Source organism: Tachysurus vachellii, chromosome 2 (genome assembly GCF_030014155.1).
Source record: "Tachysurus vachellii isolate PV-2020 chromosome 2, HZAU_Pvac_v1, whole genome shotgun sequence".
NCBI lineage: Eukaryota > Metazoa > Chordata > Actinopteri > Siluriformes > Bagridae > Tachysurus > Tachysurus vachellii.
The window spans coordinates 23,308,493-23,325,992 of NC_083461.1; the positions used below are offsets into that span (position 1 = coordinate 23,308,493).

Here is a 17,500-nt window from a genome sequence, read left to right on the forward strand (position 1 = left end):
CTCATGAACATAATAATGCAAATGTAAAACAATGTTTAAGAAAAGATGGAGAAGAAAAGGAGAGATTAGACGATTAAGCAAAAAAAAATACTGTATGGAGTTTATTAATAATAAAGTGCAGGGTTAAAATAATGTCTAGACACCAGCTGAGGAACTTTGGGATATGTTCTGTAAAGAATCGCTAATGAAGCCAGCCTGTACCAGATTTAATCAACTGAACGATCTCTTGCTGTTCTAGCATAGTACAAGCTGTATGCTGTGCAGGTTGAGGAAATATTATACAATACACCGGGAACCACAATCTCGAGTGGTTTCACTCAGCGCAGGTCTGCTCAGCAAACTACTAAAATACTTTTAATATTAATAATAAGTGCTTTATCCTGCTCGAGCTCGTGATGGATATGGAGTCTATCCCCAGGAGAACTGAGAGCGAGGTGAAAGGAAACCAGGCACAACGATCAGATTCAGTGCATCTAGTAACAGGATTTGAAGACTTCATAGCATTCATATAAATGCTAAAAGATTAAATCAGAAATCTCTTTGCCATTGGATTTCTTTGGATTTGAAATTGGATTTGTAATGGTTACTGACAATGTTGTGGGAAGTCTTGCTCTAACCATGAGCTGTTGATCTGTGTCCCTTAACCAGACAACCTTTTTTGTCTTTAGGTCAAGTCTTGACCTCTCACCACAATTATTCTTACCATGTTTAACTCAACTGCTTATTTACAACCTTTTAGGCACTTTGTATAATAGCATCTCATTAGGCTTCAGACTCCCACAACCTGGCCTATCTAATGCAAGGTTTTATAACCCATCTTTAAAACCATTATTTGGCTTAGTTTTGATTGAGAGCACACTGGATATAGACAATACCCATGTTATAGTTAAATAAAGTTATCTGTTACATAACTAATAACTGGGAAACACACTAATATCACAGTGGGGTTCTACCCGTCTCTCACCAACCTCGCAAATGACAGTCACCCAAATTGGGCCATGGTGGGAGATCAGGAGCAGCACCATCCAGGGATCAAAATCAACAGTGCTAAAGTTTTTAAACATGCAATGATATTTAATGTTCCATACTGGTTATAAACAGTGTCAAAAGAACAGCAGCTTTAAAGGTGCCAACATCCCACAACACAACTCTCTCATCTCCCATTTGGCCATGGTTTGAGGTATACCTTGAGGTAACCATGGACAATCAACTATCCTTTTTGACACTCTCATGTCGGTTTCTTCTCTACAACATTAGAAGTATTTGGCCGTTTTGTCCACACAGGCTGCTCACGTCCTTATTCAGTCTCTTGTCATTTCAAGGCTGTACTACTGCTACTCTCAGCTGTCAGGTCTATGAACGCAATTCATCCTCTGCAAATAATTCAAAATGCAGCTGCACGACTTGTTTTCAACAAGTTCCCACATACCACCCCACTGCTGCTCCGGTAGCTGCAGGCATCAGATTCAAAACACTGATGCTTGCCTACAAAGCCAAAAATGGACTAGCTCTTAACCTTAAAGCTCTTATCCTAGCACTGCACCTCGCACCCTTAGATCTGCCAGCACTGCTCGACTGGTCCCACTGTCTCTCCGGGTAAGAGGAAGGTATACAGTAAGACTCTTCTGTTCTGGCACTGAGGTGGTGGAATCAACTTCCCCTAGATGTCTGAACAGCTGAGCTGCTGACCGTCTTCAAATGACGGTTGAAGACCTACCGCTTTCTGAAACACTTAACATCCTGGACAGGTTGATGGTATCATAAGTCTGTAACCTATTGAACCAGTGGTAATGTATTCCTCTATAGAGACTTCAATAAGGACATCTGCTAATTACTGCAAATGGAAAAGTAAACAATGCACGTGTTCCTGGTAGCAGTTACTTTCTTTTTACATCGACTACTGAATTTGCAAATCATTGTTTTTTTTAAACCTAGAAGAGAAAAATAACGGCAGGGTTTCAGAAGCTGTGGTGCTTGGACCCCTATCAAGAGAAGTGTTGTCTAGTCCACTGAAAAATGCTAGTGGTTTTGTTGTAAACTTACTTGCAAGAACCCTCTGTTTAGCAATGTTGGACCCTCTGTATGTAAACCCCATGAATAGCAGTGATAAAAACAATTACAACTGACCTATGAAATGTTTGCTGTCAAGAGTATTAAGTAACAATTAGGAGCTATCAGAGTGAAAGACGTGATGTGATTCATACTGTTTGTCTGGGCTTGATTAGTTAACAAGCCTTAAGCTACTTTCAGAGACAATCTTCTGAAAGAAATCTCAACACATTCTGACTACCTGGTGTGTGTAGTACTACGGTAAGAACACCGTGTCAGTAACAGAACAGGGATATGTCCCGAATGAAATAATAAATAAAGTTAAGAACGTTATGAAAAAAGGAAAAAGTTGTTTCAGACAGAGTACACACAATTCTTTCTTCACATATCCCAGCTTTGGAGGTTGGGGTCAGAGCACAGGGTCAGCCATGATACAGCACCACTGGAGCAGAGAGAGTTAAGGGCCTTGCTCCAGGGACCAATGGTAACAGCTTGGCAGTGCTGGGGGTTAAACCCCAATCCTTCCATCAACAACCCAGAGCCATAATCTGTTGAGCTCCTACTGTCCTGGTGGACAAGGATGTGAGATACATACTTAATCATTCAAATATACAGAACATCAATATATAACCTTTTCCAGAACTCTCATTAGACCCATATGAACTTGGATTGTCTGTCATGGACAGATTTACAATCAAGCAAGGGAAGATTCTGGTTATATACGTGTATATATCTACACATAACAGCATGCTGGGCTCGGTCATAAGGAAAGGATAATAATAGGAAAGTAATCAACAGCCAATGTTACTTTTACCACATTGAAACAATTTACTTTACTTCGCTATTTAAATTTATGTCAACATTCACTTTTACTCCACTACATTTACTAGATAAAATGTATACTTTTACTCCGTTATTTTTCACTAAGCATCTTCGTTACTCGTTACTACAAAATAAAATCATAAGGGAGGTTTGGCGAATCACTGCTCCTAGATTGCATTACGCACGTCCGCACGCTCTATGGAGAAGCACAGGAACGCGCAGCGTGCATGCGCAGTCAGAGCTGGAGGCATTTATCTATAACGTTAATCGGCTGAAAGCTGCAAATACGGCAACCAAAAGCAGTGAAATTTCACTATTCTTATTACCAGAGTTGATAGCACAAACAAAATATTAATGCAAACAATCCATTCAATACTAAATAAAAATAGCATTTATTGATTTGGTCTTTGTCTTGTGAATTTTTTTTTTATTAATGACTGCATTCATTGGACACTGCATTCATTGTTTGTAGAGAATGCACACATACATAAACTAATTTGATTCAAGACTGGCATCATGCATAAAATTTTGGTGACCACTTTTGGCTTACTATGTAGTCATATAATATATAATATAAAACTCTTCTTGTTTTAAATTCTCACTGAGGGCTAAACCCCCTAAAGATGAAATCCTAGAACCGCCCCTGCTCTTATGCCTACAGAAAATCACTGAAATTTTACTTTTTACTTTTACAGTCCACGAAGCAAGTTGTTCCATCACTAGCCTCTTTGTTCCTCTCTTTTAAACTTAATAATATTGTTTTATTCAGAAACCATGAAGAGTAAAGTGCTCGAACCTGAAAACCTCAGACTGCGACAAAGCACCGACATCGATAAATGTTAAATAAACATCTCCAGGCAATATTATTTTTTACTGTTTGATTAGTGTTCGATTATGTGGCTTATTACAGGCAGACAGACTTACAGGCAGAACTGCTGTTAAAGAAAGTTCTGGCCAATCAGGTTTGAGATTTGGTAAAATTATTGTTGGTAGGATGGGTCGAGTCCAGGATTGCAGTGAAGGGTGGACTTCATTATACTGAGTACTAACCATTCATTCATTCATTCATTTTCTACTGCTTATCCGAACTTTTTCGGGTCACGGGGAGAAATTTCAAGCGTCATCGGGCATCGAGGCAGGATGAGTACTAACCAGATACTGTATATTCAATTATATAGAATAGATTAGAAGCCTTAATTTTTGTCACATATACATTACAGTACAGTGAAATTCTTTCTAAACACATCCCAAATTTTTTGGAGGTTGGGGTCAGAGCGCAGGGTCAGACATCATACAGCGACCCTGGAGCAGGGAGGGTTAAGGGCCTTGCAAAAGGGCCCAACTGTGGCAGATTGTCAGTGCTGGGGCTTGAACTTTGATCCTCAACCCAGAGCTTTAACCACTGGAGCCACCACTGTAACTTTGTCATTTAAATGCTCCAGGAAAGCTTCTGAATTTAACACACATTTCATACACACACAAACACACACACTCACACAGTTTGCCCTCACGACACTCCTGAACCTATAGGATGCAGTGGGTGTGACTACTAAACAGCAAGAAGGTCTTTGATGTTCTCAGTATCGCTGTTTTGTTCGGGGTCATTTGTTAGATCACTTTCACTTAAACAGACTCTCTGGCCAGTTTCTGGATTAAGGGATGACTTACTGAGTGTGTTGTAATACTGGTAGAGGAGCTGGATAATAACATCCCTAGGTTTTTTGTTGTGTGTTTGATTTAGATAGAAAAATCTATACATTGATCTATAATGCAGTACAGATGCAGACCCAGCAAAACAATACAACAGACTGAACCGAGCACCGGAGCAGTCACGGAGCACTGCGGCTTCTGTAACTTCTTATCCAGTCATGCGTTTATCTGAAGGTAGCTCATCAGACCAGAAAGAATCTAGAGGGCTAGAGACGTTTACTTGTAATGGGGAGAGATTTAACATCATGGATATGAATACAGGATGTTTAAAGAGCAATGGATGTAGAAGTACGAGTTTATTCCCCGCTATAATTCACTGTGCCATTTATTTGTTGTGAGTTATATGTCGTATATAAGTTTTAAAATCTCCTCAATAAGCTTGTGAGCAATTGCTGCATTTAATAAAACTGAATTATTTCTACACTTTAGAGATCTACAGCGACAAATTTCTGCCTTAATGATTCAAATCCCACTTGATTTACTTCATCTTGTAGGATAAAGTCTGTGTACAGAGGTGTGTGAGAGATTTGTGGGTGTAGCCTGATGGGAGTTGGGTGTGTCTTTATTGTAAGCTTGCTCATACACACACACACATACACACACACACCCCTGAGTGAAAAACAGAGGACCACATACAAACACACACTCAATGACAGTGTGACAGAGCCATATATACAGTGTGTTTGGGTCGAGGAGGGATTTCTTGGTGCTGGTGGAATAGCATGGTTGAGAACAGGTGTGCTATCCCTCTGTTTCTCTCTCTCTCTCTCTTTCTCTGTAGACATAACAGAATTGCAGAAATCTATTATTCTCACTGTCTCTACTTCTATAGCCTTGTCAATACTATATGTAAGGAATTGTGCAGCCTTTTGTGTGTGTGTTGTGTGTGTGTGTGTGTGTGTGTGTGTGTGTGTGTGTATGTGTGTGTGTGTGTGTGTGTGTGTGTGTGTGTGTGCTTGTGTGTGTGCTTGTGTGTGTTTGTGGATCACACAGCCCCTCCGTAACTGCACCACCCTCAGGCACACACCGTACCTGCTTATATACATACTTTTTTTTATCACTGTTTATTTGATTTGTTTTCTATCTGTGTGTTTTTCCTCCCATGAGAGTCATGAAGCTGACACGTACCTAATGAGAGATGAACCTGATACACCAGTGCACTGGACTCTGATGTTTAGTGCCTCATTTAACTCCCACTCTCATTCTGCCTCCCTCTCCATCAGGGGAAGTAGGTGAGGAGCTCGGCCCCCCTCCTTCAGTGGATGAGGCTGCCAACACGTTGATGACTCGCCTTGGCTTCCTGCTCGGAGACAAAATGAGCGAGGGCCCTCCGGAGCTGCACTACAGCATAGAGGAGGCCGAGGACGCGCAGGTAGGACACATGGCTTCACTTTAGATAGATCACAGCGAGAAATGTTTGTTTAGACCATTTCTATTAGTTTCCATGATTTTCTTTCACGGTGATTAATCAACAAAAATTCAGGTCCTGTTCAGAGTTAATGAGTTTACATTTACAGCATTTAGCAGACACTCTTATCCAGAGTGACTTACATTTTTATTTCAGTTTATACACCTCAGCAATTGAGGGTTAAGGGCCTTGCTCAGTGGCCCTGCAGTGGCAACTTGGTGGACCTGGGATTCGAACCAATGACCTTTCGATCAGTAGTCGAACAACTTAACCACTGAGCTACCACGTCCCCACATCTTAAGTCTATGGCACACTTCAGTTTATTCTTATGGGTTGCCAGATCTTAGCATTTAGACCCCTTTAAATCGGCACAAATCAATCTGTTCGTCTATGCACTCTATTGTCTCCTTGCTTGTATTGTTCTTCTGTGTAAAGCGCCTTGGTTTTATTGGAAATGGAAGGTGCTATATAAATAATTATTTCCGTGACAGTCAGTGACTCCAGGGAATGAATAGGCTGATGGAAAAAAAATTGAGCCAAGATGGAGGAACAGAGCAAGCCCTGTCACAGTGTGTGACAGCCGTTTAGGTTGAATGGGCTGTACAGAGCCTGAGCCAGAACTCGTGCTCTCTCTCTTTTTCTCTCAGCCATCCACAGAGGTTTTTTTTTTTATCAGAAGCCTTTCAGTTATAAAATATCTACTCTTTCAAAACAAAGAAAAAAAAAGATAAGAAACCAAAAATTGAACCCATTTTGAACCCATAATGATCAGCACTACGAATGCTGAGAAAAGGATGAGGCTTGTAATGTGAAGTTAGTCCTAGGTGTGAAGCATGGGGTTGGCAGCATCATGCAAAAAATAAACAACTAAATAAATAAAACAGATGAGGAAGGAGGATTATGTCGAAATACTGAAGCAACGTCTCAAGACAGTAGGATCTAACTGTAGAAAATTTGTTGAAGGTAGGAAAAAAAAAGGTGAGTCTGTGTGAAAAGGGCCATGGAGCACTCCAGGGCCCATATTCATGTAAAATATTCGTGTAAAGAGTTTCTCCTAGTGGTGAAAATTCTAAGAAAATTCTTAGAAATGTGGGTGTTTAAACTTAAAATTAAAGAGAAGATTCTAGTAAAGATTAAAGTTCTTCATAATGTATCTTAACCCTTAAATAAGGTCAGAAAGTGTTAGGAGAAGTGAGGAGGACTTTTAAGAGGATGAAGAGTTTCTTTATCAGAGGAGAAAATGACTGAAAGGTGAAGTAGGAGAAGATTATAAGTTAATAAGTCGATAAATATCCGGGGCTGGGGCTCGCATGCGAGCGCCTGGTGGCCGGGTCTTACACCACGGGGCCCAGCCGGGCTCAGCCCGAAGGAGCAACGTGGGGCCGATCTCCTGTGGGCCCACCACCTGCAGGAGAAACCGTAAGGGGCTGGTGCAATGTGGATTGGGTGGCAGTCGAAGGCGGGAGCCTTGGCAACCCAATCCCCGGACACGGAATCTGGCTCTAGGGACATGGAATGTCACCTCGCTGGGAGGGGAAGGAGCCTGAGCTGGTGTGGGAGGTTGAGAGATACCGACTAGATATAGTTGGGCTCGCCTCCACGCACGGCTTGGGCTCTGGAACCCAACTCCTTGAGAGAGGCTGGGCTCTCTACTACTCTGGAGTTGCCCGCGGTGAGAGGCGGCGGGCTGGTGTGGGCTTGCTCATAGCCCCCCAGCTCAGCAGCCATGTATTGGAGTTCACCCCGGTGAATGAGAGGGTCGTTTCCCTGTGCCTTCGTGTCGGGGAGAGGTCTCTCACTGTTATTTGTGCTTACGGGCCAAATGGCAGTGTAGAGTACCCGACCTTCTTGGCGTCTCTGGGAGGGGTGCTGGAAAATGCTCCTACCAGGGACTCCGTCGTTCTACTGGGGGACGTCGCTCATGTGGGCAGCAACAGTGACACCTGGAGGGGCGTGATTGGGAGGAACGGCCCCCCGACCTGAACCCGAGTGGTGTTCTGTTATTGGACTTCTGTGCTAGTCACAGTTTGTCCATAACGAACACCATGTTCAGGCATAAGGGTGTCCATCAGTACACATGGCATCAGGACACCCTAGGTCGGAAGTCGATGATCGACTTTGTGGTTGTTTCATCTGAGCTCCGGCCATATGTCTTGGACACTCGGGTAAAGAGAGTGGCGGAGCTGTCAACTGATCACCACCTGGTGGTGAGTTGGATCCGATGGCCGGGGAGGAAGTTGGACAGACTTGGCAGACCCAGACGTACTGTGAGGGTCCGCTGGGAATGTTTGGCAGAGTCTCCGGTCAGAGAGATCTTCAACTCCCACCTCCGGCAGAGCTTCAACCAGATCCCGAGGGAGGTTGGAGACATTGAGTCTGAGTGGACCATGTTCTCCACCTCCATTGTCGACGAGGCCGCTCGGAGCTGTGGCCGTAAGGTCTCCGGTGCCTGTCGTGGCGGCAATCCTCGAACCCGGTGGTGGACCCTGGAAGTAAGGGATGCCATCAAGCTGAAGAAGGAGTCCTATCGAGCCTGGTTGGCTTGAGGGACTCCGGAGGCAGCTGATAGGTACCGGAGGGCCAAGCGAGCTTCAGCCTGGGTGGTTGCAGAGGCAAAAACTCAGGTCTGGGAGGAGTTTGGTGAGGCCATGGAGAAGGACTATCGGTTGGCCTCGAAGAAATTCTGGCAAACCGTCCGGCGCCTCAGGAGGGGGAAGCAGTGCCCTGCTCACACTGTTTACTGTGGGAGTGGGAATCTACTGACTTCGACTTGGGACATTTTCGGTTGGTGGAAGGAGTACTTCGAGGATCTCCTCAACCCCACCGACATGTCTTCCACTGAGGAAGCAGAGGCAGAGGGCTCAGTTGAAGACTCGTCGATCCCCCAAGCTGAGGTCACTGAGGTGGTTGAGAAGCTCATCAGTGGCAAGGCACTGGCTTGCCCCCTTCAGGTTGATGGAAAGCTCCTGCCTCAAGTGGAGGAGTTTAAGTATCTTGGGGTCTTGTTCACGAGTGAGGGAAGGATGGAGCGGGAGATCGACACGCGGATCGGTGTATCTTCTGCAGTGATGCGGTCGATATACTGGTCTGTTGTGGTGAAGAAAGAGCTGAGCTGTAAGGCGAAGCTCTCTATTTACCAGTCGATCTACGTTCCTGCCCTCGCCTTTGGTCATGAGCTTTGGGTCATGACCGAAAGGACAAGATCCCGGATACAGGCGCCCGAAATGAGTTTCCTCCGCAGGGTGGCTGGGCGCTCCCTTAGAGATAGGGTGAGGAGCTCGGTCACTCGCGAGGAGCTCAGAGTAGAGCCGCTGCTCCTCCACATCGAGAGGAGTCAGCTGAGGTGGCTCGGGCATCTGTTCCAGATGTCTCCTGGACGCCTCCCTGGGGAGGTGTTCCGGGCATGTCCAATCGGGAGGAGGCCCCGGGGAAGACCTAGGACACGCTGGAGGGACTATGTCTCTCGGCTGGCCTGGGAACGCCTCGGTATTCCCCCGGAGTAGCTGGAGGAAGTGTCTGGGGAGAGGGAAGTCTGGGTGTCCTGCTCAGACTGCTGCCCCCCGCGACCCGGCCCCGGATAATATATATATATATTCTGTTATTATGTCATTTAGAGACACTGTAACATCTCTGAACCAGAGCCGAATTGCCATAGAGGCAGAAATGATATAATTTGTCTGTATGAAGTAAAGGTTTATAACAGACCAGATTTTAAAAGCGCTCCTTTTTTATCGGACAACCAATCACAGCCTTCAAAATAATGTCACCTAGTAACACATTAAGCCCCGCCTCCTCTCTAAGATAAAAGTTGTTGTATTTTTCTCGCTCAGAGTTGCGCTGAGATTGGGCCTGAATCAGTCTGAAGATAAGATTCCTAGTTAGAAATTATTTAAGTGTTGGGAGAAACTTCTGGAAGGTTGCCCGAAGTGTTTGGTTGAACTGCATGTAAATAAAGACAGCAACACCAAATACAAACAAAGCGTATATATATATATATATATATATATATATATATATATATATATATATATATATATATATATATATATATGTGTGTGTGTGTGTGTGTGTTTAAGGGCATGGGAGTGAGCGGCAGGATGAGTCCATGCTCCACTCTGACCAGCAGCACAGCATCTCCTCCGGCCTGCAGTCCCTGCTCCACTCTGCCTGCTGGAGCTCCAGGGCAAGCCATCAGCAGCCCCACCTCCACACTGGAAAGCAGAGACAGTGGCATCATCGGTGAGTTTACACACCAACACACACACAAACTCAATTTCTAAAATGTAACTTGAATTTAAACTTAACTTAAACGGTTCCATGTGACTGAATCGAGTAACATGAACAGATTTATTTGTATATCCAACATGATCTGAGTGTTTATTTTTAAGTTCGGGAGTAAAATGAAACACCTGAGCTGGCTCAAGTGGTTGTTGATCATGGGATCTATCTATCTATCTATCTATCTATCTATCTATCTATCTATCTGTCTGTCTGTCTGTCTGTCTGTCTGTCTGTCTGTCTGTCTGTCTGTCTGTCTGTCTGTCTGTCTGTCCGTCTGTCTGTCTGTCTATCTTCTGTCTGTCTGTCTGTTTGTCTATCTATCTATCTATCTATCTATCTATCTATCTATCTATCTATCTATCTATCTATCTATCTATCTTCTGTCTGTCTGTCTATTTGTCTATCTATCTATCTATCTATCTATCTATCTATCTATCTATCTATCTATCATCTATCTATCTATCTTCTGTCTGTCTGTCTGTCTGTTTGTCTATCTATCTATCTATCTATCTATCTATCTATCTATCTATCTATCTATCTATCATCTATCTATCTATCTTCTGTCTGTCTGTCTGTCTGTTTGTTTGTCTATCTATCTATCTATCTATCTATCTATATTTATCTCAACCACAATTATTTGCATTTGCAGCCAAAGTTCAAGTAAAATTGTTCCAATTGATCACAGATATTTTAACAGCCGGGTTCTGATAATAATTAATTATTTACATAATTGATTTACAGATTGATAATTATGTAAATTCTGCTACTCAGCTGCAGCAAGCAAGCTTCTAGAACTCTGTGGCAAATTTGCCAGAATCTAGCCCCACTGATATCTGATGGGTTTTTTTCTGGACCTGATCTATTTTTAATCTAAATCTCTATTCACTGAACCTGTGATTAGTCCAAACAACCATCACAATACATTTCTCTGAGAGAAAATCTGATGTAAATACATTTAAAAGCACATAATAAACTGTAATCTGTTCTGATAATATAATAATAATAACAGTACTGTGCTAAAAAAAATTATTCAGTAACCTGTTAGTAAAACGTTCCTCCATTCCTGAGATCATCACGCCACAGATTTAGAGATTCATTTAAAAAGACTGTTATAAACTCTTTTTTTTTTTTTTTTTTTTTTGCATAATTGCATAGTCACCTGTTTTGAATACTGAGAGTGGAAGGTTCATATACTGAGAGGTTTATGTGAAATCTTTTATTTCTTTTCAGAATATATTTGAAATTAATTATTCTTGCAGATATTTAGTTAAACCTAAATATCTCAAGTGTCCTTTCTCACGTGCGTGTGTCTGGACTTCATCTTGTAGCTCAGCAGATTGTCCTTATCCTTTAATAATGACCATTCTGTTGTTTTCCCTTCTCCACCACCCTCTTTCTCCTCTCGCACCCAGCCACATTGACGAGTTACTCAGAACCTGCGGATCGCAGTGCCAAGCATGGAGAGGGCACTCGCGCCAGCAGCCTCAAACTTTGGCATTCGCAACGCGCCACACTCGACTCTGGCCTCTACCGCCTTGATGAAAACATGACTGCCTCCACCCACAGCCTCAACAAGATTCCTGAACCCAGCTCCACCCACCACTCCACTCACCCCACCCCCCTGTACCTCATGCCCCGCCCTAACTCTGTGGCAGGTGAGTCAATACCCCAAGCTCGGTTCCCAGTCATGGTACTTTGTAACAGTGGGAGGATCTCAGCTGTCCATCAAACAAGAAAATGGGGAGGGATGCGGAAAAATCTTGTGTTTAATTGTTTATTCTTCAGTTAAGAGAAGTAACGTGATCATATATAACTGATTAGAATTATGCTTTAAATGCAAGCTCTGACTCAGCAGCTGAAGAAGCTGGTTAAGACACGTTTTAGACAGATTAATGTAGAAGGTTTCTGAGATGAAGAAGAAAGAAAATTAAATATATGTATTGGTCTGTCTATCTATCTATCTATCTATCTATCTATCTATCTATCTATCTATCTATCTATCTATCTATCCCTCCACTTTTGATGTACTTTTGTACATTGCGACACACCGTTGTTTCAGAGCAACGTTGTTTCAGAACTGAACTGAAAAAGTCAGCGCTTTAATGAATTCTGTTGCAATGTTTAGTGTCAGGTGAATTTTCCCATGTTTATTAAAATGTCCCTGAGACTCTGGCTGTGGCTTAACACACTCTTCAGGACAGAGTCAGACGTCTCCATTCATCAATCCGTCCTTTGCTCGGGGTGTGGGGCCGTTATGGAGGGTGATTTTCCAGCCACATTCTGTCTTTCCAACACACCGAAGGCTTCAGTATTCTAAATGTGTACTAACCCTAAGGAAGCCTTCCTAGCATCTACAGTATGTAGTACGTAGAGGAAAAGAAGAGAAAGAGGAAATCAACTGTGTTAATGTTAATCATGAAAATAATTCTTGAACCGTTTGTTATTCTACTGAAGATTTGCCTCCATCCTCAAAGCCCAGACCAACAGAGTTTGTGTCTTGACATCTGACTGGTTTTACAGATTAAGATCTTGTTTTTTGTTGTTGTTCTTGTTGTGAAGTGTGAATCTGTAAGCCCTGGGCTCCAGCTTCAGCAGCGGCACCTTATTAGTAGAAAATGGCTGCTCTGTTGGTTTGGTTTCCTGTCTGCTTTCCGTGACCTGCTCATCTTTTTTGGGGGGGGGTTCTTTTTAATACTAAAGTAAAAATAGAAAAGAACACATAAGCAATATATTAATCAAAATGAAATTTCTCAGTCAGAGATATTGTCTCACTTCCTGTTTTGCGTCTTGACTCTTTATTACCATCCCAGGAAAAAAAAATCTAAAATCTGTTTAACAACCTTTACCGTCGTTTCAAGATCGTCTGACTAAAGGATTGGATGCACCATTTGGTAGGAGTGCAGAAACTACTCAGTGTGATGCCCTAACGTCCTGTATATTGGGCTTAAAAAGTGCTTCCTGATGATTCATGATTTCAAATGTCAGCACTGTAGAGTATTATAAAGACTTCTAATGATGGCATGAAACAGCAGGGTAGAGAAAAAAACATTTTTTATCACATTTCAAGATGGAGGACATTTCAAAACACCAGACTCAATGGGTTTTTTTTAGACTTTGGGAGTCTCTTGTGCTGCCCGGCTTTGTCTTTCTTTCTATCACCTTTCTTTTGACACGTCTCACTCAGAGTTAGTTGACTAAATGTGATTATATTAACCAGAGAGACGATCATACATCAGAGCTCTTAATATGAGACGCTTTCTACCTACGTGATTAGATTTTTTAGACGATAAAGCCGAGCCCCTCAGCACCACATTATCCTTTAGTAATATGATTACCGTGCTCTATTTAGGTTCAAGGCTTGACATACAGTTTATCTGCTGTTCTCATGAAATCATCATTTTGTGCTCGGAAAACAAAACAGATACAATAAAGCTTTGTGTGGTGTAACACCATAACATTATATAAAGATGGTCAGCACTGTCAGTCTGTCTAAAATTTCCACCACACTATCTATCTATCTATCTATCTATCTATCTATCTATCTATCTATCATCTATCTATCTATTTATCTTCTGTCTATCTATCTATCTATCTATCTATCTTTCTATCTATCTATCTATCTATCTATCTATCTATCTATCTATCTATCTATCTGTCTGTCTGTCTGTCTGTCTGTCTATCTATCTAGCTATCGTTCTGTCTTCTATCTATCTATCTATCTATCTATCTATCTATCTATCTATCTATCTATCTATCTATCTATCTATCTATCTATCTATGTCTGTCCGTCCATCCGTCCGTCCATCCATCCATCCATCCATCCATCCATCCATCCATCCATCCATCCATCCAGCCAGCCAGCCAGCTAGCTAGCTAGCTGTCTGTCTGTCTGTCTGTCTGTCTGTCTATCTATCTATCTATCTACAATACAATACAAAACAATACACATACAATAAAGGTTAGCAATCAGAAGGTTGTGAGCTCTAATCTCAGGTCCACCAAGCCAACACTAGGTCCTTTATCAAAGCCCTTAGCTCTCAGTTGCATAACATGAGATAAAAAAATAAGGATAAGGTCATCTGCCAAAATGCAATAAGTAAAATTCTCCTCCCTTAATTTTTTCACTATGGAAACCTGAGGAGAGGTACAGTAAGGACCAGGCTAACTCTTATCTGTGCTAATGAGTAGTACTTGTGTGTGTTTAGTTACTCGTAGAGAAAGTTGTGGCAAAATATGAGCGTGTACAGAGTCGAGGAAGAGGACGATGATGAAGAGCAACTGTTCTGACCTGTTGTCAAGGACCGACCAGATGCATAGCTGAGGATTATCAACAAGAAAATGGGAAAAAGAGAAGAAAGAAAAAGTAGAAAAGGAGGATCGGTTGAACTCCCATGATAGAGCAGATCAACACTCGAAGGTTTAAGCTGTCTCCAAATCCCTTTGAGCATGACATCAAATCTATAGAGATAGAGAGCGATGGAAGAATTACACACTACAAAAAAAAAGGAAGGAATAATGGAAGGAGGAAGAAGGTAGCATGATCGATCGATAGCAATCCCAATGCTCTGCATAATCACGGCAATTTGTCACAAGCGCAAAAGGATGTATCTAAACGCTGTGATGCGCAAGTCTATTGTGTACGCCGGGTTTAGGGGATCTTCCTAAAGAGCTCGGTGAGCTGAAATATAAACAGGAGGGTGCTTCTCTTCTCTTGAATCCGTCCTTTCTGGTTAGTTAACGTAGCTCATGTTATTTCACAAAGCTTTCGTTTCTCATCTAAAGGTAGTGCTGGAACCTTTAATTAAACAGGTTATCGAGCTCTGTGTTAGCAATCACATCCGTCTACTGCCATACACAATCATAACTGTAATTATCAAGGACATTATTCCTCGGCTTGTTGTAATTGCAGCGCACATTATGTTCTCGCCCTAACACCGCCAGGCTCACCGAATTATCCGATGATTGCGCCGCGGCCCGAGTGCCGTGCAGATATTATTAGAGGTCCTCAGTATTTTTAAGTACACAAAATGATCAGCACCTCGCCTTGTGCTCCAGATTTGTTTCGTTACATGGAACAAGGTGCATAAGGCATGAAATTACTAGCATGCACTTTCCAAAGATTAGCCTTGATCATGAGATAAGATTTTATTCATCAAGAAGGGAAATTAAGGTCTTTCAATAAACTTCATGTGTCATAGCGCCGCTCGGGCAAAGAACGGACCAAAAATTCCGCGAGGAAAAACATTTTTCTAATAAACGATGCCCTGCAACATGAAGGCTAAAGGTTATACTTCTTCCATTGTGTGCTAGAGACGGTTTGTTATTAACTGTCCCTGAAACACGTTTATCCGAACCTTTATTTGTTTAACAGACTCTAATTCAGTGACTAAAATGTGCAGACAGCAGAGGGCATAGTTATAAAAACTTCAGTGAGATGCTGCAAGGAGTCATAACCTACTGACAAGGATGATCAAGTGCACCGTTAGAAGAAATCATTAAATCATTGAGTGCTCCATGAACGAGATACGCTAAAGCACCATCCAGCCTGGAAAAACCTTCATGTAATTTTGATGAAATCTTTGGAAAGTTTAAACTAGAAAAAACCTGCCCTGAGAAACTGCCCTGACTTTTCTTCTCCAATAACAAGACATCCATTGTAGGTTGATTGGCGTCTCGAAATTGTCCGTACTGTGTGAATGGGTGTTCCTACAACCCAGAAGGGTTAGCGGTGTATTATCTATCTCTAATGATCCATCCTGTGGTGATGGTGGTGAGATAAAACTGCCGGAGATGATATGAGGAAGAAACATTTAGAGGAACCAGACTCAGAAGGGAACCTCATCCTTATTTAGGTGACACTGGACAGTAAATAATGATAAGTAAATGTAAATAATGTCCTTTTTACAACAGTTTATAAGAAGTGAGTGGTGATTACACCACTCACATTTTTGTAAATATTTTATTATATATTTCAATGTGACAGCACTTAAGAAATGACACTGTGCTACAATGTAAAATAGCGAGTGTGAGCTTGTATAACAGTGTAAATTTACTGTCCCATCAAAATAACTCAACACACAGACATGTTAATGTCTACACTGCTGGCCACAAAAGTGAGTACAAACGCTTTCGCTCTCTCATACTGGTCACTGGAAGTTCATGGCACCTCATGGCAAAGAACTCTCTGAGGATCTGAATAAACAATTGTTGCTCTACATAAAGATGGCGTGGGCTATTATAAGATTGCCAAGACCCTGAAAAGTTGAGTGCACATGGTCAGCGTCATATCCAGAGGTTGTGTTTGTGAAATAGACGTATATATGCTGCCAGCATTGCTGCAGAGGTTGAAGGGGATAGAGGGGGTTCAGCCTGCCAGAGCTCAGACCATATGCCACACACTGCATCAAATTGGTCTGCACAGCTGTCGTCCCAGAAGGAAGCCTCTTCTAAAGATGATGCACAAGAAAGCCTGCAAACAGTTTCCTGAATACAAGCAGACTAAGGACATGGATTACTGGAACCATGTCCTGTGGTCTGATGAGACCAAGATAAATATATTTGGTTCAGATGGTGTCAAGCGTGTGTGGCAGAAACCGGGTGAGGAGTACAAAGAAAAGTGTGTCCTGCCTACAGTCAAGCATGGTGATGGAGTGTCATGGTCTGGGGCTGCATGAGTGCTGCCTGCACTGGGGAGCTACAGTTCATTGAGGGAACCATGAATTCCAACATTTACTGTGACATACTGAAGCAGAGCACAATCTCCTCTCTTCAGAGACTGGGCCGCAGGGCAGTATTCCAACATTATAACATCCCCAAACACACCTGATTGATTCATCATCGCTGTGTAGAGCTTCCTTCTACCTCCTGCAGTCTTGTTCAGAAACTTTCGGTTCTTTCATGTAAGTCGACTGGGAGATTGGAAAACTGGTGAAAGTCATACCCTGTAGAGGTGTGTGCGTGTGTGTTTTTGTGTGCCCAAATTCACACACAGACTCACTCACAAATACGGTTTGCATACCCACCGAGTTTAGCTTCAGTGAGCGAGACCCGAGAGACAGACCCACTCAGGCAGCATGCTGCATTGCAGATAGAGCAGAATATGAGTTCATATAGGTTTGCTTAATAGTACGGCGAAAAAGGGAACCGAGGTATGTTTATTAGCATGAGCGTAGACATTTCACTTCCTAGGTTCTTGGATTATGTGAGAAAAATTAACAAAAGGCACCACAA

The 17,500-nt window shown here is 42.4% G+C and overlaps 1 protein-coding gene across 6 annotated transcripts in view; it reads left to right on the forward strand.

Annotated features, from left to right (window-relative positions):
• The window catches only part of tanc2b (tetratricopeptide repeat, ankyrin repeat and coiled-coil containing 2b), a 159,735-nt gene that overhangs the window by 110,303 nt on the left and 31,932 nt on the right, over positions 1–17,500 (forward strand). For all 6 annotated transcript variants that reach the window (XM_060863870.1, XM_060863869.1, XM_060863872.1 and 3 more), the window contains 3 exons: positions 5,805–5,953; positions 10,066–10,228; positions 11,683–11,925. In XM_060863870.1, coding sequence (XP_060719853.1) covers positions 5,805–5,953; positions 10,066–10,228; positions 11,683–11,925 — 555 coding nt within the window. The remainder of the gene's footprint in view (positions 1–5,804; positions 5,954–10,065; positions 10,229–11,682; positions 11,926–17,500) is intronic.